Source organism: Heliangelus exortis, chromosome 8 (assembly GCF_036169615.1).
Source record: "Heliangelus exortis chromosome 8, bHelExo1.hap1, whole genome shotgun sequence".
Taxonomy (NCBI): Eukaryota; Metazoa; Chordata; class Aves; order Apodiformes; family Trochilidae; genus Heliangelus; species Heliangelus exortis.
In genome coordinates, this window is record NC_092429.1 from 18,413,963 (window position 1) to 18,436,164 (window position 22,202).

General features: G+C 37.6%; 1 protein-coding gene across 19 annotated transcripts in view; it reads right to left on the reverse strand.

Annotated features, from left to right (window-relative positions):
• The window catches only part of DPYD (dihydropyrimidine dehydrogenase), a 344,906-nt gene that overhangs the window by 92,734 nt on the left and 229,970 nt on the right, over nt 1-22,202 (reverse strand). For 14 of the 19 annotated variants that reach the window (XM_071750810.1, XM_071750811.1, XM_071750816.1 and 11 more), the window contains 2 exons: nt 14,061-14,129; nt 11,585-11,668 (listed from right to left, as the gene is read on the reverse strand). The exons of 2 other annotated variants lie outside the window; for them this stretch is intronic. In XM_071750810.1, coding sequence (XP_071606911.1) covers nt 11,585-11,668; nt 14,061-14,129 — 153 coding nt within the window. The remainder of the gene's footprint in view (nt 1-11,584; nt 11,669-14,060; nt 14,130-22,202) is intronic. 3 more of the 19 variants (XM_071750818.1, XM_071750823.1, XM_071750808.1) reach the window with 1 other exon arrangement.

The following is a 22,202-nucleotide window of genomic DNA, read 5'->3' on the forward strand; positions in this document are numbered from 1 at the left end:
TTCTCATTAATAATGATATGGTGCAATTGTGACAGAATAAGCAGCATAATTTTGTTCTGTGTGTCAATCCAGAAGAATGAAAAAATGCTTCAATGGACTGTAACATCCGTTAGCATGTTTCATCTATCTGCTGTTTTGTTCTGGGGTTTTGGTGTTGGGGTTTTTTTTGTTGCTGTTGTTTTGTTTGTTTTTTTTTAACACCAATAAATAAAAGCTTGGAAAATTATCATCAGCTAAAGCATAACATTGATTCATGCACTGTACCTACAGGAATCTGCTGGTAATTTAATACCATATAAAGTCTCTTCTGGTATGAGACTGTCTCTTCTTGTTCTTAATCAAATATTGCCTTGTTCATTCCAAAGGCACAGGAGATTTGAATGTTACAGGGATTGTCTTTTTACTTCTCTAAGCTGCAGTACAGATTCATTTTTCCTGAATATTCATTATAGCCTTGGGCTAGCTGAGGCTTTTAATCCTAACTCTTCATTGCCAATGGGTAGATATACTAGAGGAAAAACAACTATTCACCTTTTTTTATAAATGATCACATGATAAGCTTAACTACAACCACAACTATAAGAATAAGTCCTCAGAAATTAAAGAGGGAAGTTGTCTACTGATTGCATTTGGCATTGGTAATGAGATGAATCCCACATCCTATCACCCCAGGGCACATACATCCCACATGTTTAAAAAGGAGCATGAAAATGCTGTACACAGAGTAGGTCACCTCTCCTTGTGTTTAATGGAAAGAAACAAAACCATGAAGAGATTATCCCAGAAATGTCTGCCTGTAGATTTTTGGAAATTTTTACAATGACCTATTTTCAGGGTTTTTGCAGGGTCCTAATTTTCGCATTATCCTGTTACTGCACAATATTTAACCTGTATCCAGAACACCTCTCTGAAGCAGAGAGGTATTTTTATATCTGCTTAATAAATGGAGAAGTGAGGGTCAGATAGACTGGGGTGCACTCCTCAAACTCACCTTTTGCTGCCCAATTTTTAGAAAATATTTTGCTTAAGGATTTGAAAAGGTTTGTCTGGCAGAAAACTGCACTTAATTCTTCTGGATACCTTAAACCATGATGTACTCTCCACATTAATAAAAGAAGTATTTTTAATATTTGAATTAGTTTTTCAGAGTATCTGAATAATGAAAAAGAAATACAACAAATTAAGGATAACTAATATGTTTTTTCAACTATGCAAATAATCTTTGGGAAGCACATGTGTATGTACATATGTGTATATGCATATATAAAGAGTACAAACATCAACCTGAAAGACAGCATAAAAATAAACCTGTTACAGAATTTTGCCTTAGCACTTCAGAAGCAACGTCACCACTCAGTGGAGCACATTAGAAGTTCTTGTCTAATTAGTGATAGAGAAAATGGACTGTACCACACAAATTTCAGTCCAACCCTAATTACTGTGCCACCTAATTGGTGGCAGTTCTGTCTCACAGAACAGGATAAGAACCCTTGCAGAAGAGGAAACTATGAACACATAACTCGTCTTGAACAAAATCCTGATTTTTCACATGTATTAAAGGTTTCTTTCACAGGGCTACTGGAGTTATCATTATAGCTCATGCTGCTGATTTGTGCAAGTCCATTATCCTGACTTTGATGAAGGGAAGTTCTAGATGGCATAGAGACAGCTGGAAGTTCCATTAGGACCTAGCATGTAAAGTCCTTTAAATCTCATCTATCAATGACTACCATGATCTAAACAACAAAGTTGCTGAAATTAAAATACTTCATTAATGCAAGCTTAAGCCTGATCTTCCTCATAAACCTCAAGTCTGATGTCCTCAAAACTAGTCTCATATATATCCCTTGACAATGAGTTTCATGGATAAATCATGTCAACATGTTTGCAATTTTAAATTACACAGGACTCACTTTGTATTAGTTTAACACACATGAAGCTGACACTGGATTTCTTAAATACAATTATTAGGCAAGTGTCACCAAGAGTCCCTCATCAGTGCTAACAGATTTTTTTTTCTGTTCTGGCTCTTCAGAAAAATATCTTGCACCACTTTACTACACCTATTATGGTGTAGTGCATTTTATATATGTAAAAATGTTCTACAGGTAACTTCCTCATTCTTGCAGGAGATACAGTTTCCAAAATAGTATGGATAGCTATGGGAAAAGGAGGGAGTGCTTTTATGTTCAGGAATAATGGGGCCTAAGAAAAACTTTATGTGAGATTCTGCAACAGACATCTTTTAAATACAATTCATGTACAATTTTCACTTCACTGTTTCATTCAACTACAGCCTGCAAGGGAAGAGTTAAACCTATCCTTAGTCAAACTTCTCTCTGAAACCCCAAAGAGGACTCAATATATGCTCATTTAAAAAACAAGAAAGGAGAGAAAAATTTTGCACCATCTCCAGGTAATCTCCTGGCAACAGGTAAACTTTCTTCTGGTCAATGCTACCATTGCCTTGTGAACATTACAGCAGCACTGCCAGCCACAGCTTGCAGTGTGGGCAGGCAGAAAAAGGATACATCTGGAGAAGCTTTAGAAAGTCACTAATTATAATTTCTATAGATTACTCACCTATTCAGTCCACTCCACTGGCTCAACATGTAGCTATGGATCTGCATCTTTTACAGACATCCCACAGATGTCCCAAGGGCTTGTTTGCCTGATAAGCTGTTTAAATGCTTTTTGTATGTGCCTATCATGTATTTCTTTTCCAGATCAAACAAAGACCCAGAAATCCATTAGGAAATCAGAATCTAGCTATATTCTTACATGCTAGAAATTCACTACTTTAAAGTAAAGCTGCAAGCATGGTGTCAGGAATTGATACGTTCCTTTTCAGGTCAGTTGACTTAAGTTCCACTTGGAAGAGCTTAATTGAGATTCTCCTTCTTTTTCAGGGATATCAAGACACAATCAAGTCACTCTAGATTAGGTCCAGGCTTTGTTCATGGCTAAGCTGAGAAGCTGAAGCTCTGAAACCTAAAGCAAATATGAGACTGTGACATCACTGTGGTTCCTAATTCTCACAGTTAGGCTACCTGGAAAAAAAAAATTAAAAGACTTGGTACTCATAAAAAGATGGAAATCCCCGTTTAACAGTGTTTAACCACATGAACCTTAAAAACCTCATAAAAGGTCTCGACAGAATTAGAATTTCTTAAAAAATGCAGTTTTAGCAGATCCCCATCTTTTCTTTCTTATTCTCATTTGGGATAACAATCACTATTTGTCTCTTCTCCAGCTCTACAGTTAGAACCTTTGAAAGATGTTAAAAGCATAAGAAAAATAGTCTTTGATCACCTCTCTATATTTCAAATGAGAAATTGGGAACAATATGTTGTTACAAGATTTCTTTACTGTAGTACACTACTGGAGGTGCACAAATGAATGACAATTAACAGTATGTTTAAAAAGAAAAACAATAATTAAAACTCTAAAGCTTCTTGATATATCTCATCTAATAGCTGGCAATATTAACATAGGTCAGTACACAAGCTCAAGAATACATTTATCAAAGTGCTGTGTGGGAGATCCACTTTGGATACCTTATTAGCAGCATAGCACTCCTACACTCCTTTGATAATGTAGCACTTAATGACTGAACAGATAACCAACCAGGAGACAAGGTCAAAAATGAACTGGAAAGTTTTGATTGACTGGTACACAAAAGTACTAAACATAGACTTGTGTTGGGACTTGGAGCAATCAAAAGAGAGATGTAAAGATCAAGCACAACTGAGACTTGAAAGGTTTGTGGCTGTCTTTAGTTAGCTTTGCAATTACTCCCTTTTCCAGATCACATAAAAGCTTTTTGTTTTCTTCCAGGAACTGAAAAGAAAAACAATTGAATTTATTTTGAAAACTTAGTCCTCTCCCTAAGGAAGTGGTCAAACTACATTTATCTTTTTTAAAATTTTGTTTGTTTGTTTGAAATTTAAAATGTTAATTTAAGTAAATAGAAGAAACATCACTGTTAGGAGCCTTTCTTCATGGCTTGGATTCACAAATGAAGATTTCAAAAGGGCTCTCCCCACACTTGCTGCAAGCGTACTGATGGCTGAAAAGGCCAATGGGGAAGAGCTGCAAAAGGCAGAGCAGAAAGTGTCCTGTGAGAGGACAGCCAAGGCACGGCTCTTTCTGTGCTGTCTTTTCTCCTCCAGACTGATCCTACATGTGTTCTCAAAGGAGGCAGCAGTGTTATGGATGGTGTCTCAATGTCTCCTGATTGGAGGCCAGAGTGGAGCACTGATGCCAGTCAGTATGGCCAAAGCTGAGGGATTGTTTCAGGGAGTCCTTGTATCTCCTCTCTGGGGCTCCTCTGTTGCGGCAGCCGGTGGCAAGTTCACCATAGAGCACAATCTTAGGAAGGTTGTGATCCTCCATCCTGGAGACGTGCCCTGCCCAGCACAGCTGTGTCCTCAGTAGCATGGCCTCAATGTGCTGACCCCTGCCTGTTCAAGGACAGGAACATTGGTCACGTAGTCAGTCCCGTGGATGTTCAGGATTGTACAGAGGCAGCATTGGTAGAAGCATTTGAGAAGCTGCAGGTGGTTGCAGTAGATGACCCATGATTCAGACCCATATAAAAGTGCAATGGCTCTGTAGACACTCATCTTTGTACATTTCTTCAGGTATTTATTGCTCCAGACTCTTTTATGAAGTCTTCCAAATGCTCTGTATGCCTTTGCTAATCTGTTGTCTTTCTCCTTGTCGATCTTGGCGTCCAAGGAAATAATGCATCCCAGATAACTGAACTGCTGGACTGACTTAAGCTCTGATTCATCTATGGTTATGTGGGGATGATGGAGGTCTTCCTGTGGTGGAGGCTGGTAAAGAACTTCTGTCTTCTTCAAGTTGACTCCCAGCCCCAAAAGATCTGCAGCTTTTACAAAGCAGGATGTTATGAGCTGCAGAGCGGCTTCTGTGTGAGCAATGAAGACGGCATCGCCAGCAAAAAGCAACTCTGGGACGTGGTGATTTAGTATCTTGCTGTGGGCCTTCAGTCCCCTTAGGTTGAATAAGGCTTCCACTGGTACCATATCAGATGTAAATGCCATTTTCTTCATCGAGGTCTGCCATGGCCCTTTGGAGCATCACGCTGAAGAAGACTGTGAATAGAGTGGGTGCGAGAACACAGCCTTGTTTCACACCATTGAGTATTGGGAAGGATTCAGAGAGTGCATTGCCATATCTGACTGGCCCTGCTGACCCTCATGTAGCAGGATGATCATTTTACGGAACTTGGAGGGGCATCCTAATCATTCCAAGATCTGCCACAGACCTTTTCTACTCACAATATCAAAAGCTTTAGTGAGGTCAGTGAATGTCACATAGAATCCTTTTTTTCTGTTCCCTACACTTCTCTTGCAGTTGTTTGAGAAACACAGAAATATACTTGCTTGAGTTTCCTACATTTCCCTTTCTGAAGGCTTCCCAGTGGATTAAAATACAATTGAAAGAATAAGCATAGGTTTCCTTTTGGTTTAAAAAAAAATTAAAAATCATATTTTTCTTTCCTCTCAGAAGCACTTGCTATACACTCCATCATAATTAGGCTACCACATTGTCACTAAAACAGCCCAAATCTTTCTGTTTCCCTTTTAAATAGCATCAGGTAAATGATATTTTGGCCAATCTGACTTTCTTTGTGATGTCTGTCACCTTTAAATCTAACTAAAATGCTTCCATCATTGTAAGACTGAGGATGAGGCTATCACCAACTTGCTCTCATATCTTTATGGTTTTAAAGGAAATAGAATCACTTTCATTTTTTCTAAGAAAATCCATTCTGTAGAGAATGTTTTCCATATATAAATAAAAAGTCACAACACATGAAGAGTATTTAAAACCTTATTAACAGTCACACCACGTAATTAAAAAGTTTCAGCAAGTTGGTAGTGCTGCTAATGTTACTGTCCTATTTATAATTCCTTTTTATTTTCCATTTTTTCTGTTCAGTAACTCAATTAAAATTTCTTCAAAGCAATAACAGTGGATTAAATGTTGACAAACTGCAATACAAAATTACAGAAGAGTGTTCTGATGATGAACTTATTAAACTTTGCATCTTAATTCATTTATTCTCAAGTGTATGAAAAACAGAATTCTTAAGACAAAATACTAATTAACAGTTGTACCTCATTACTAAGTGTTGTCTCCTTTTGCATATTAGAAAAAAATAGAATATATGCACACATAATGGAAACACAGAACTAAAGACATGGAATAAATCCATTTAAATCATGCCATTTAATCACACCTGAATTCTGTGAGGACAACATAAAAGGCAATGAATTCTCAGGAACTGGAGGTAGGTGGCTGATGTCACCAACCCAGGAGCGACCACATAGTCAGAAAATTTTTCTGTTCAGATTTCCATTGAAATAGCTCATGGGTCAGCTGTTACTTTGAAGAAAATTCAGTAATGGGTTTACTTTATGAGGAGGGTTTTAAAGGAGGAGGGAGTGGAAGGAGAAAGGGAAGAAACACACAAAATCAAGGAAGATGAAAAAATCATCCAAAGAGGTTAAACCAACAAAACTGAACTACCATAAATAATGTCATGTGCCCATGAACAGTGTGGGAGCCAGGAATTTAAGCCCATAAAACACATCTCCTGGCCTATAAAAAATTGTGCTTAGACTGATGCTTGCAGGCACTGGAGGAAGCAACCAGCAGCAACCCCTCTCCCTGCACATCCCAAATACCCTCACTCAGCACAAAAACACCTGATGCAACACATCTCCGCATACACAGAATAAAACCCTCACTGCCTCAACCAAGACATCCTTGTTTCTTAGAAGTCAGTGCCTTGTCACTGAACTTTATGCATCTACCTGAGCTTTTCCCTCAGCTAGACTACTGAGGCTCCTGTTCATATCCATCAGCTTGGGCAGCAGACAATTCCTCTCACCTACCCAGCTGCCTAATTTTATGAAACGTACAGAAATTCGGTATCTTTGAAACAGTTTCAACTCTGAGAAATGTGACTGAAACAGGTCATTTGGTTGAAATTTGCCCCAAAGCAATGGAGGGCACTGAATGACATGAAGACAATGAGATTGGCTATTGGATTTATCTGAAGATCCCATCCAAAATGGATGAAAGTGGCCAATGCAAGTGAACAGATAAATACTGAAGCTCCACTGCAAACACCACCACAAACCTCACTTTGATTATATTGGTTTATACTGGATTTTGGCTGGCAATGTTCCCACTGCAGCTGTAGCACAGCGTTACACCACCCTGCTGTACTTGACATTAACTTGTTGCAGTAACTGATACAAAAGAGAAGGGAGAGAGCTAATAGTGCCTGCAGGACTCAATGAATTATACTTAACCAGGATATTACTGTAGGGTGAGAGTAGAATGCCACATGAACACTGATGCAATCAAATTCTGTTTGGGGCATCATTTGTTTAAAATACTTCAAGCTCCTTGCTGGCAGGGTGACAGGGAATTAGCATGCTATGCTGTGCGTTCAATTAAAAAGCAGCCTCATCTTTCCCATTTCCAAAGCACAGCAGAGCAAATCTAATTGTGCTAAGCAGTCAGTTCTCATCTTTGCAGAGTAACCAGGGTTTTTGGGGTTTTTGCTTTTTGTTTTTAACAGATTTGTCTTCCTCTGAATGGTGCGATGTGGGCTTTTATGAAACTTGCTTCCTAATTGCAGGCAATAAACGTGAACACAGCCAGCAGAGGCTGTAGAAAGTGCAGTTTAAGTAAAATGAAAATAAAGGTAAGAAAAGATCCACAAAGAAAGTTCATTTTGCATATAATCGGAACAGTTAAACCACCAGGATCTGGATTTCAGTGCTCACAAGAGACATTATGTGCCTCCTTCAATATAAACCAAAAAAAGCAAACAATTCCCCAAAACCTATAGCTTAAGAGCTGAGATGGGAAAATATTTTTTTTAACCTTTGAAGGTTAGAAATTAAAACTAACTAATGAGAAATATGTATAGGCCAGGATGTTGTTAACTTTTAAAATATTTGCTTATAGCATAAAGAATCTCTGTTCTTGCACTTGGGCTGAGGCCTCTGATTATGGGATTTGTTGTTTCAAAAAGTAGAGAAGCATCCTTGGTGCTTTGGAACTGTAACTGGTGCATTGCTTTTGACTTGAGATCTTGCTGTCATACTGACCATTTTGCTCCAAGTGAACAGGTAAGCCCTTGTACTTCCTTTTATCTGCTACACATTTCCTATTTCTGGTAGAAACAATGCAGTATCTTTGGATCAGGAACTGAGCAGCATGAATCCAGTCACAAAAATGTTTATCTGAATGAACTTCTGGAGGGCAGCCAGTCCAAACTCCCACTCTGAGTGGGACTGGCACTAACTCTGGTTGAGGTTGGCCATGGCTTTGACTGCCTGGGTCCTGAAAACTCCAAAGATAGAGAGTACACAGCCCTCTAGACAACACATTCCTGTCTTACATCACCTTCTTTTATTTCCTTGATGCCCAACCTGAAACCTCCAGGCTGCAATTTGTGGCAATTGCCCTTGCTGCATCATCTGTCACTATAGAGAATAATTTTTCTTGCTATGTAGGTACTCTTCCAGCATCTGTTACTACCTCCAAAGCAGCTGTAGGCTGCTCTTTTCTTCCCTACATTATTTTTCATCCTCCATTAGGCCAAAAAGACAGGGATATTTTTGAAGACTTTGGATATCACTTGTTCTGTTCAGTCTTACGATTCTAGTTATATGCACATTACAGTTACCAGACCTGGATTTTCATCTGAACAAGAAGGAATGACACAAAACTTAGCAGGAATGCAAACTTAAAACAGATTTTCCACTCAATTCAACTATTTATTCATTCTAGCCAGAGAAGCTGAAAAGGCTTGCTGATTTTTGGATCAAAACCAAAAAAGCCAAACACTTGAACTTGTTGATCTCACATCACAATAATGGTTCTGCATATTCAATGCCACTTTTTTAAAACACAAGTAAAAAAAATTATTTGCACATTTTTGCATGCTTTCCAGTGAAGAGACAGTGTATGAAACCAGAGGAAAGATACCACAACATAGCACTACCATCTCAGATGTCTGACTGATTTATTATTTTCATATTTTTATGCTGCAATTACTATAATAATGAACTATTGTGGGAAAGTGATAACGTAATTTTTTAATAATCTGCTGTTCATGACTTTATGTTTACTATTAAATGTTTTGCACACTTATGTTATTTGATTCAAAGAAAATTCATGTATCAGTGCTGTTAAACCTAATGGTGGAAATTCTATTATGCTTTTTAATGATATCTAACTTTTATGCAGTTGCAGACTGTTACAAAAGAATACAAATCTTAACATTATTATCATTAATCAGCATTAGTAAATATAATTGACATTTTATACAGAACCAGCTTTAAGTAACTTATTGGCAGCGATACAGATGCCTCTTAATATAACCCTCTGGCGAGCTACACTGTTTGGGCGCCAGAGTGTCTGCACTAATGACTTGGAATTAAAATCAAATAAAAGCTGAGAACTGTAATTCAGTATAAAAAAACCAGCCATGCTTAGTACCAACCCTTTATATATATATATAATTTGGATATATCTGAAATTTTTAACATTTACAGTGGGTATAAAACAGTGGAAGTGTTTGAGACTAGATAACAAAATAAGATAGAGACAAAACAAATCTGATGTTCCCAGCTTTCTACACTTACCCTTAGGCACACTGTAGGAATTAAAATGAGGAAAAAAAGTAGACAGTGTAATTAACCTTTCCTTTCCCTTTTTTTTAATCAACAACAAAAAAGAAAAAGGCAGAACATTTCAGACATTATAAATAGTAAAAATACAAAGACATGGTTTTCTGCCATTATTTTTCATTTCAGCAGTTTCCTGAGGATTTCGTGTGCTTAGGCATGAAAAGGGACCTAATCCTTAAAAAATTCTCCTATGAAGATGTGGATTATGTTATCAAAAAGATTTAAGAAAACATGCTTCACTGTACAACCAGGGGAGCAGATCAGTCTCTCAAAGCCTCATGCCCTGACTTGTGGATACCAAGTTGTTTTTTTCTCCAGAGCATTTCTGAACCGTCTCTTCTCCACACCACCAATGTATGACCTATTTGACTTCAGCTTTTGGGAAAAAAAGAAAATTAGGAGTAGAGCCAGAATACTCCCTAGCATTTTCCTGTCTTATGATTGGGCCTCCTGGGGAAAACACATGGGAAAGCCCCCTGATGAGCTACTGATAAATTATGTCGCACGTATCATTATTTATCCAGTTTATCTTCACCTTTTCCTTTGCTAAACTACATTTAAAGCCACTAGAATGTAATTTGAGTAAATTCTGAGAAAGATCTTCAGGATCTGGCCTTCTAAAAATGGCTTGGTTTATTCATTTATTCATCAAAAAAATAGATTCTATTCTGAGCTCTCATTTTGGGGAGAGTTAATAAAACAGAATATATTTAAGCAAGATTAGTATACTTTAAACATTCAAAATAATATCCATATTGTATGGGGAAGAGAAGAATTTTATTATTATACAAACATGTATGTATATATAATGTAATCTTCTACTTGCTTTATGGATCTGATCTCCTGCAAGTAGAGTCACAAATCCACACGATAGCCCTGAGTGCTCAGATTTTGCATTTCGTCCTCTGATTTTACAATATCTGAAAGATATGTAAAAACTCATGTAGCCTGACAGCTCCCTACTGACTGCACATCTAAGGAACTTCACATGCATATATTACTCCAGCCACTGAAAGCTTGAAGTAACATATGCCTAAAAAAACCCACCACCACCAACAACAACAACAAAAGCCAAACCAAACCAAACCAAAAAAACAAACAAACCAAAACAAATATCTGGGCACATTTCAGAGCCAAAATAAATTTCAAACTGTGACCAAAACATACAAAAATCGGAAAACTTCAAAAGGATATTGGTACGACAATTGACATTTGTGCATGTTTATTTTCTTTTCATGGGCAAACACACAATCTCCTAACTTAAGACCCAGGATGTATTGATAAACTGCATCAGATTTATAAACAGGAGACATCAGGCATAGCTATTGCCAACCTAAGCTGTATAAACCATCAAACGTAAGTTACAGAACACAGGGTGTTAGAAGGCATTAACTGTGGGTGGCGCTACCAGAAGTTCTGCCCTGTTCTGTGATTCTAAAAAAAAGCAAGATTTGTATGCTAAAAATGGTGAAATGAAATGTGTGCATATCTCAGGTCCATCAAAATCATTACTGAAATAAGCAGTAGTTACTGGTTGTGATCTAACAGATATCTAGGGGGTAGCGAAATGGAAACCAACAAATTCTGTCCAAGTGCTTTTTTGGAAATTATTTCTTTTCATCTTGCTTCTTGTCAAATACATAGTGCATTTTTGTTCTCCCAAAACTCAGCATTATTTTTTTTTTCACTTTCACAGCACCAAATGTTTAAACACATTCCACCTAAAAAATCTGAAGCTAGTAATCTGCTGCTTGTGTCTTCACCCTGAATTGTAACTATCAATATAGTGGTGCACACATGCTGAAGAGACATGAAAAAAATTGTAGTTACAGTCCTACCTGCCCACAGGCCAGGCCCATGCCTCTCTCCCCCATACCATGAGGACATGATAAATTTAACTCCAGCGCATCTGCACCAGCAGCCTATGAAACATCCAAGAGGAAAAAAAATGCAAAATTAACTCCAAGCAATGTACTTTTTCCTGTAGCATTCACTGTTAATATTAAATAGATTTCTTTAGACATTTGATTTTTATGTTTTTTTTATTAAAAGGGAGAAAGCTACAGTTATGATAGCCTGAAAAAGAAATGTGTTGATCATTACAGAGATGAATTTCAAAACCTGATCTGGTTTCCCAAAATAACAAAAGAAATTAAAGTGAAAAATAAAAAAAGACAACCGCAATATGGAGTTGGTTCTGGAAAATGTTAAAAAATGCAATGTAATTATAAGGCCCTAGGGCAGCACTGAGAGTGAGGTTCAGTATCACCCAGGTGCTTCTGTGACTCAGTAGTAAATTTCTCTTTTCTGCTTTAATGAATTTAATCTAAAAAATTTTCTGCAGGCACCTGTGTCACAGGTTTTGTCATTAACTATTTTTGTTTCTGAAGTCAAATGAGCATATTAAAAAACATCTATACAAACATATTACTCATGCTAATTTCACTCCAGCACCCTCTATTAGCTACAATTTAAAAGGCAAGGGAGCCGAAGGATACAAGCACAGCACAGCAGCACGCTCCAAATGCTCCCTGCTGAACTACACCAGCCTGAGACAAGAAGCCTGAGACTCTCCCGTTGCCTTCCACATGGTTGTAACTAGCATTTTGGTTTGCATTTGCATTTTGTTTTTGCTTACTGAACTGGAGTAACTTTGCCTGCTGCGTGACCATGGTTCAGCAGCTCTCTGAGCGTGTGAGCAGGGAGAAGCCATCCATCACTTTCAGGAATCCTCCAGGTCCCAGCCAGCTCTGCAAGCCCAGCCATGCCCTGCTGCTGCTGGTGCTGTCGGCCTCTGTGACAAGCTGACCTTTTGCATGAATAGGTTGTCCTCCTGCCGAGAGGCACTGGGGGACCTTCTGGGGCTTCTGCTCTTTGGAAAGCCCCATCCATTACCTTCTGGGTAGGCTCCTATGCATGCGATTAAAAATCACTGCTCTTCATCTGTGGATTCCAGAGCACCCCAAACAAGCAGGCTGCTCTCAGCTTTAAAACAAGCAGAGACTAACAGCTCCTTTGTGAAAGAAAGCTAAACCACATACTTTACGCATTATTAAGTGCATTTAAATAACTGCTTTTTTTCTAAAAAACAGAAATACAAACACAGCTTGGAAATATCTGTCTTAAAAGTAGATAGCAGTGACACTGGTTTAAAGAAGAGGAGCAAATAGCGTAATAAAGCCATTCATCTTAGTTGAAAAGCAGCCCTGCTCCTGTCAAGTGCAGGTTCCACAAAAGATTTCATGGTCAATTAGGTACATACAGGTATGAAATGGACTAGTGTCGAAGATCACCAAGCCAATTACTGAGAATGTTTAATTTCACTTCCCTTAGTCCCCGAAGTGATTTTTTTTTCCTCCTAAGTTTAAAACACACACAAAAAAATAAAGAACTGTCTCTTCCTACATCACCACAGGAGAGTTTAGGACACCATGAATGAAGAAACAATGATCATACAGGTTCATAACCATATGAAAACACAAATTACAAATATCTGCACCCACATCCACATATACGTATAAGCACATTTTTTTAAAAAATAGATATAATACTTCTAAAACATTGAAATCTGAACTTATACTAGAAATGAGAAGCTATGTTTGTATTTGCTTTAATTTGACAAAATACAGTTTTATTTAAAATAGCAACTTTGTATTGCATTCAGATATAGACACCTTTCTGAAAGAAATTATTGTGGTCTTAATCAAGTATTATACTATTCCCTATGGACACAGCTACATGCTTTTTTCCCCATCAAACTGAATTGAAATTTCAGGTGCATAGTCTGTTTGCATTTGTGTAAGACTGGATTTATATTACAGGAAGTCTGCTGACTGCTATTATATACACCATCCTTCTCTGCTATCATTTCTGAAAGTCTGTATTAAAACTAGAATAGCATTAAATGAGCCTTTTATACTTTAAATATTCAAGAGTTTTATATTCAAAATTTCTTCTGGTGCTGTCAAACTAGTATGCCTGTAGGCAAGGTAAGATCAAGTTAGGCTCTCAAAGGTAGAATTAAATTTTATCAGGGTATCCGTCATAATCTACAGTTTGCTTAAAATGCAAATAAAAAGCATAGAGATTCAAATACTAAAGGCTTTCCAGGTACTGCTTAAAATCCAAGGGACCATTTTTATGGAACAGATTTCCTTTAAATTTCCATTTCCATCATTTTAATGAAAGCTCAGAATAAACAAATTATAATGGACATGCTTTAAATTCTCGTTTTTTGCTTTGATTCTATTTCTTTCAAGAACTTCCTTATTGTAGCTCTTGTATTTAAGGAGAATAAAAAAAAGGAACCATTACCTCAGCCATATTTGAAAGTTCAGTCCAGTCCTCCCTGCAATAGATGCACATGATACTGGCGATCAGAATCTGAAATTAATATATATGGGATAATTTTAAGCCATGTTACTAGGTTTTGTAATAAACTGTTTTACCATGACTACAGTTTGTGCCTGCATATGGGAAATCCCAGATGTAGATAGGGAAGCACAGCAAAATGTCTGGTTACACTCTTTTTCTTTTCCCCACCCTCTTATGTGAAATGTATAAATATTTCACATATAAGTTTGATTCCCAAGTATGACAAAATTTGCATTTAATTGTTTGATTTCTTTTTTTTTGTTTGTTTTTTTTTTGTTTGTTTTTTTTTGCTTTCCAAACAATTATTACTGGGGGAATGTAATCTGTCACTCCCAGACAGCATAACACTGTTCCTGAACTTGCCCGTAACGCTGAGGGTTGGTGATTCATTTATATAAGGCAAAATACTGAGAAGCATGGTATAGAAAAATTATCCAATACATAGAGCTTTGGAAACTATAAACTCTCAAATTATCTCCATACAAAATATATTTTATTATCTTTAGAAGGTGGCAATAATGGTGTCCCCCAGGGGTCCATACTTTGTGCAGTCTTGTTCAATATGTTCATCAACATATTTTGTTTATGAATCAAAAATTGCTCTGTGTTCTCTTTGAATATACAAGATAATTTCAGTACCTATGAAATAAATGTAAATATCTTTTTAAAAGCTACAATATTTTTAAAAGCAGAAATTGTGAAAAATGAGTTTAGGAAAGTATATATGAGAAAAAAATTAGAGTAAGAAACAAGTTAAAATATGAACTAACTGGAAGTTATCTAAGAAACCATAACTTGTAAAATTCATATTCTTATAAATTAACTAAAGAAAAAAACCCACAACCACAAACCAAATAACTCAATACAGTGACAACATGATAAGGATTTTCACAGTTGCAGGCACAGTCCAGAGTATATCAGAAATCTACACAATTCAGCTTTAAAATAAACCAAATTTTTCAGCAGGGAAAATTGTAGGAGAATAGAGGCAGCTGACTGCATTCACAAGTAGCTGAGTTAGGTTATGTCAAGTGTTATTAATGAAATTTGAAAATTCTGTTGGGATTGTACAAACAAGGAGATACAAGATCTGTGAAGTTTCAAAGAGCTGTTAATTAAGACAACTTGTTTATTTAGTACTGATTAGTTTTAGCATTCACATTTCAAATTAAGTACATACTTTTGACAGAAGCAGTGGTTTACAGTAACAAAATAACTGAAAGCAAAAATTACATTTCTGCCATAACTGTTCACATGAAAATTATGACCTCAGAGAGCAGAATGAAAAATTTAAAATAGTAGGAATTTTATTTTCATTTTTTGCTCAGTGTTCTATAACTTGAAATTATACTAAATTCCTAGGTAGAAACAGATTATCCAGAACCCCATGTCCTTTCTCAAGTGACTATTCTTCCCAAAAATGCCTCTACAGTCTTTTCCTTTGAAATAAGTACCCATGACAAAAAGAAGCAATTATTTTACGTGGTCACTTAGGGGCACTATCTGTAACTTTTGAGGTTTAAATATACTCCTAAAATCACACACAGAAATTTATAGAGAAGACAAAAGAATATTATCTCCTACTACCTGGTAAGAGAATAGCAAGAGACAAGTAACTATGACAAGTGATTAAAGTCAGAGTTTTTATTGGAAAGTAATAAACAGAAATTGTATCTTGTTTCAACCTCTCAGGATTCTCGCTATTTAATTTTTTAATTTATTTTATTTTACATCTTTGGTTCCAACAATATCATATACCACATTCTGCAACTTTAATAGTCCCAATGAGCTGGTATCTTTTAAAAGTCTAGCCCAGGAACATCCCTGGAGAGCACATTCTTCCTCCTTAAATTTGCAGTGGCAACCTGACAGGAGTTGTTTGAACCAAAAGCATGAGGCTGCATTAGGCTTGCCTGGCTTAAAAAAGTAGACTAATGACAGATTTTACAATAAAACTGCTGCTAAAGTGTAGTAAGCAGTAAGTGAAGGTGGACTAAATTGCAGCTTTGTCATAGCTTGAGTGAGGGCTGCCTGTGAAACCATGCATGATTGAAGCACAGTGGGATGCCCAGCCCATTCCTTACTCCAGGTCAGAAGTGGAGCTGGAATATGCTGTTCCCTCTTCTTCATCCAAACTGATATTTTCCCTGTTGTCAAGAGGCCTGGCACACTGTGCCCTGCACCAAGGAGCAGAGTGGCCCTGCAGACTCCACTCCCTCCCCCAGTCTCTGAGACTGATGTCACTGGACAAGGTCTTTACTCCCTGATATCACACAGCAATTTCTCCAAATGCTTGTGAAGGGACAAATGCATGTTTGTGACATCAGACTGCTCTGTGTACAGGGTTTTCTTGATCATTCATGGAAGAAGGTCTACATTAAAACTTTATTTTTTGATTGGAGGGAGGGGTGATGCAAAGGGAGGGTAAGTAATGTACCATTTAGGATGTGATTATAAAATGAATATACTGTAGGTAAAACACCTAGTAGAAAGCTACATTTCACACAATTGTGTAACTAATGCATTAGTAGTTGTTCTACTTAAAAAGGACACTGACAAGGTACTTCTCATAAGCCTTAAAATATTTTATCTCCCTGTTTATAATAATTCCCTGGAAGCTTAAACTAGAATCTATTTCCCTTGTGAATGTATTTTTTCTTTCTTCCATTACCTCTATGAAGATTTCTCATGAACGCAATAGCATTAAAAGAAATAAAAAGGATGAGGTTCACCACTGTGTATGTTTTTAAGTGATCATGCTTCCTTAGAACATGGAATCCACTTCCTGAGGTTGCAAAACAAAAGCAAGGAATAACAAAAAAATAACTGGTCCTACTTTGGGCCAGACAAACCTGAGAACATCCATTTAAAGCCAGACAGCAGTTAAACTCTAGCAGACAGTTACCGTTTGTCTTGTACTGCTCTAAAGGGAATAAGGGAGTTTCAGTACACTCAAAGAGTTTGAAAAAAATCTCAGGAGGATGGATTTAAATGTGAACATCATCAATTCCTGCAGATTTAAGAAAACTTCCTGATAGACACAACAGGGTTCACAATACTCTACTCTCATATTTGTAATAACCATACTTATTTTGGTGATCTAACACAGACCATGGCCCACATCTGTTCCTAACCTTTTTTTCCAGGTCTGAGCATAATCTCCATGCACTTCAGGAAATTTAGCCATCCATGTGATTTCTGCTTTCTCTTTCCTCTCTGTCCCTTCTCACTGCTGCACCAGACCTTAGGACAAGTGCCATCAAGTGTCCTTAGATGTTCCTTTTAGATAATGCTGCTGGTCTCAACCTGCACCCCTTTCTGCTTTCTCAAAAACTTGCAAAAATCCCCAGGGTTTTGGTTTTGATGGGCAGAGCCATTGCAGAAATACAGAGATCCTTAACATCAACTTGGTTTGTTAACAGCTACCTGTTTGGGAAGCAGAGATATGGAACACAATAATTGATGTGGCTAGAGGGAGTGTAGAGATTGAACCAGATTTCACCTATCCATAAAATTATTCTTGCTCAAACTCCAGTTCAGAAGGTATTTAGGTCAGATAGGAAAACCTCAATCTTCTTTCAAGATATGTTTCTTCTTCTCAAACAACAAAGTATAGTCTTGCTACACAACCTGCTTAGTCTGAAAAAAGTCAAAATTGTTTAGCCAAAATTCCTCAGGAAGCATTTACTAGGAAGAAGCCTGGCACTCATAGAAAGATATAGTCTTTCTAAACCAATGGTAGATGGAATGTATTTAGTTCATTACTCACCAGTAGAAGGGACACCTACGCCTGTGCAAGCACATCAGAAGAGGACAATTTCTTGGCAGCTGAAGCTTGACAGCATTAAAATCCCATCTGTCTGAATGAGGGTAACATCCATTCAGTTTTGACCTGCACCATCTCTCAGCCACACCCCAGAACGAGCCAGCACACCTGAAGCATTTCCTGAAGGTCCTGCACACTTGTAGCTACAAGAGCATGTGGTCCACCAGGTGCTTGGTGAAAAGCTAAGAAGAATGGCTTGCTGACCACTACAGCTATTTCAATGACTCAATAAACAATTTTGTATATCTCTCACTGAAAACCACACATGCTGCATATAGACTTCCCAATATTTTTTTTACACACAAGGATCACAGGCCAAAGTCTGCCCTATACAACAGCTCTTAGATGCAGTTGCAGTAGCAAAGAGTGAGCAGCAAGGGAATACATAACAGCACTAGAGGGTTTTTTGGTTTGATACAGCTTTTACACTTTATTGGCCTTGCACCACTACCCTGCCTCATTACTCTGCCTCTTGCATGTCAGGTTCAGGACAACTCACAGGAATGCCACATCTTGCAAAAAGAAAGGTTTTTGGAGGCTTACTGCTGCTTAGTGCCACTTGTGGCAGTCCTCAAAATCAGCCAGCCAGACTTTTTAATGTACAGAACATTTCTAGTACCTACCTCGCAATACAAAGGTACAACTGCAGCCAATATTCTGTAATACACAAACAAGCTTAAATGTCCAGTACCGAAAAGCAACAGGGGCACAAAGTCTTACTGTTGTAAAACTAACCCTCTAGAAACCATCCTGATTTTGATGCCTTATAGACCCAATCAGATTTCTCTTGAGCTGTACTTTCTTGCTGTAATGTTTGATGTGTTGCAGAACTAAAACAAAAATAAGATTTTTATTAAAAACTACCTAGAACATCAAATCCCATGCAATGAGAAAGTTAACAATTGTAAACCCTGTCATGTCTCTGAGAAGCAGAGGAATTATCTTGTTATCAGTTTAATAATGGAACGTTGAAGTAAATGATGCCATCCACTGACACCAGTAACACTGTGTCGCCTGGGAAATTCACGTTGGCAGAAACTGTCAATCTAGATGGATATGGACATATTAAACAGTGTACCTTCAGTCCATAAATCTATTCTTTCTGTGCTGCCTTAATAAAAGATTCTGCATGATAATAAAGAGACAAGCAATGAAGAATGTCTTGACATTGCTGACCTATAATTCTGCTTCACTCTTCTTTTTTCAGAGAGTGGAGAGTAAATAATAGACACTCTCTTGCCAGTCATTGTTTTCCTCCTTAATTTGCACTTAAAATAAACTTAAGATCATTTGAGTCAATGAAAATAAGACAATTAGGGAGTATTAGCAGGTTTTTTATTTAGCTGTTCTGTAGCAAACCTTCTAAATAAAACCTTAACTTCACTGTGTTATATTGAGATCTCCAGTTTGGTTTTCAGAGTGCAGTGGAAGCGAGATACAACAATGACAGAAAAATAGACCAAACATTATCAGTACACAAATAAGTTTAGAGAAGCTGATGATAGGAGTTTGAAAATATTACCTATATTACCTCACCCTACCACACTAACAAAATCAGCACAAGCAGAAAACAACCAAGATTCTCTTCTAAGGCTAAACAGATACGCTTATTTTCAAAGGCAGTTATTTTGTATGATGTCTCTATATCTATCAATGAGATTCCATCTATTTAATGAGACTATTTGATGGATGTCAGTGAGTGCACTGGGCTATAGCATCGTATTAGGGCCTAGAGTTGTTAGGATCTAATGTCCTCAGACATATAAAAACGGGGGTTATGAAAAAAAAGCATTTCTTGGTAAAACAAGTGAGTGCTGTGGCTTTCACAGGACCATGAAGCTAAATAGATTAGAACAGATGCAGGACAACAAGGGAGCTGTTGGGTGTTGTAAATGCTCCCTCTGCCATGTGAGATTCAGTGCTGTGATAGCCACTCTCAGGGCAGGAGTTGAGTACCATGAATAGACACAGATCATGCACATAGAAGTGTAAAAAAATGAAAAGCTAACTTTCTGCTAAAACATTTAATAAGTCCTACCAATTTGGGAGTATGACTGAAAGCAAAAGGAATGGACAGAAAAAAAGAGACCTTCGAATGCAGCTGTGCATCCCATGGTTCAGGGTACTCTTTAATTAAAGATGTCCTGAAAGATTCCTGAAAAGTCAAAAACAGACCACAGAATATGAGTTCCCTGAAACAGATGTTTAATGAAAGAATATAAAGCATCTGTACAGAACACTTCAGGGAAACTCAAATATTTTACATTACTAGTAAAAGTATGCCCATTTTATGATAGACTGATGAAAATTTCAGTGCTTCAGGTAAATCCTTCAACCTCCATTGGGAATTACCCACATGGCTGAAGACTTCCCTGAAGATTTGCTAGAATATTTGGTATTTTACTTTGCATAAGAAAACTATCCTAGTTCAAGCTTTAGTCTCTTTGGTAATGAGTGAAAATGCAGACATGGGTAACTGGAAATCAGCATTACTGAAAGTAGAAGACGCAAGTTAACAAAGGCTGAATCCAAGAGAAGAGTGAAGACAGATACTAATTTTCAATAGTACTCCTTGCAAACAATATCTGTAAGTCCTTGTGGATCTGCCATGCCCCTGCTGTATTTCTGTACTTTCCATGCTGACATAATATAAAGAGAAAGCAGAGGAGGCAAATAAATAGTGGAGAAGCTATCAGAATAAGTATGTATGTAATTCTGTGATATTTCAGATACATGCTTTACACCAGGGTGCTGACACATTATTGATTCTCAAAACTATATATGGAAAGCAAGGCAGGCAAAAGGAAACCCGAATCAGTGGATTATCTCCTCCACCTTCTGAAATTTTTACCTCACCATATTATCTGCCCAGATATACACACAGTCCTTTTTAACACAATACTTGGAGCACCTTGCTGGTGATACCATTCAGTCTCACAAAAGCATGGGCAACTTTCTGCAGGCTGCCCCTCTGAGAGGGAAAGCCACTGGAGATAAGTCTGTAAGTGCTGAGGCCTGTTCCCAAAGAGCCTGAGCATCCCTTGGCTGAAAGGAACCCTAAAGTCTCTTCCACTTCCTGACTGTTTCTAGATATATAAAGATACATTTCCTCTATTACTTAGGAACAAAACTGCTAAGCTCATTATAAAACAAATTCAGTAGCAAATAAAAAGAGATGAAACGTGCACTGCATAACTTCAGTGTTCCCTCACTCCTGCATTTAGTCAGCTAGCAATTCCCCAGGCCAAATCTGTCTCCTCGCACCCACAGAAAGACCATCCTATTTCTTGCCTTATTTAGCACCCAGAGTTTCTTTTAATTCTCTTGGATATGAAGGCTCAAGAAAAATACCAGTATCAGTGCTTGCAGAGGAGGAAAATGTGGCTCAGATAGGAGGGGGAAAAAATCCCTCCCTTTTACACTGCAGAGCCCTGTGATCTCTTTCATCATGGGACATTGTTAGCACAAAGCTATGCTTGGGAGGAGTGAGTGATTTTGTCAGCCACTTGCATCCTCCACACTCACCCACACCCCCTCTGTGCACCATTATCCTTGTGATATACTGAAAATCATTGACAGTTTGCCTGATTTTGCTCAAACAGCTCTTAGGTTAGGCTGTTCTGATAGATGAGGGTATGGTCATTAACAAGGTGTGGGAACAGGCTGTAGGGCTTGTCCTTTCTTCAGGAAATTATCTGAGGACTTCATATGCCATCTGTACTGGGGCAGCCTATCAGTCCTAAAGAACTACTCTCTCGGGATGGCATTAGATTTAACAAAGAAGAAAGCTTCCACACACTCCAAAACCTGTCTGGTTAGTGGGACAGGTTCACTTCATGAAAAGAAACAATCAACAAAAATCCACAGGGATGGAAACTCAGGATCTTTACAAAGGCCAGAGTGGAACCAGTGATGTTCATCCCCATCAGAACTTCACTTACAAAAGTTTTTGTGGGCTGTTTTCCTGTTGGAAAGCATAGGTGAAAGGATGGTAGAAAGCTATGATACACAGAGTAACATGACAACTGTTCTATCTATTCATCTTCATTTTCTTGTGATACCTTTGCCTTCCTCCTCCAGATACTTAAATGATTCCTCTTAATAACACAAGTTTCTACTTATTTGGCCATCCTCTCCAAATCCATATTACCTCTGAATGATCTGATTTCATAACGAATTTACTTTGAGCAGAAGGTTGGACTCGCTCATGTCACTTCCTGAGGTTCCTGACAACTCAACTTTTCCTACGAACCATC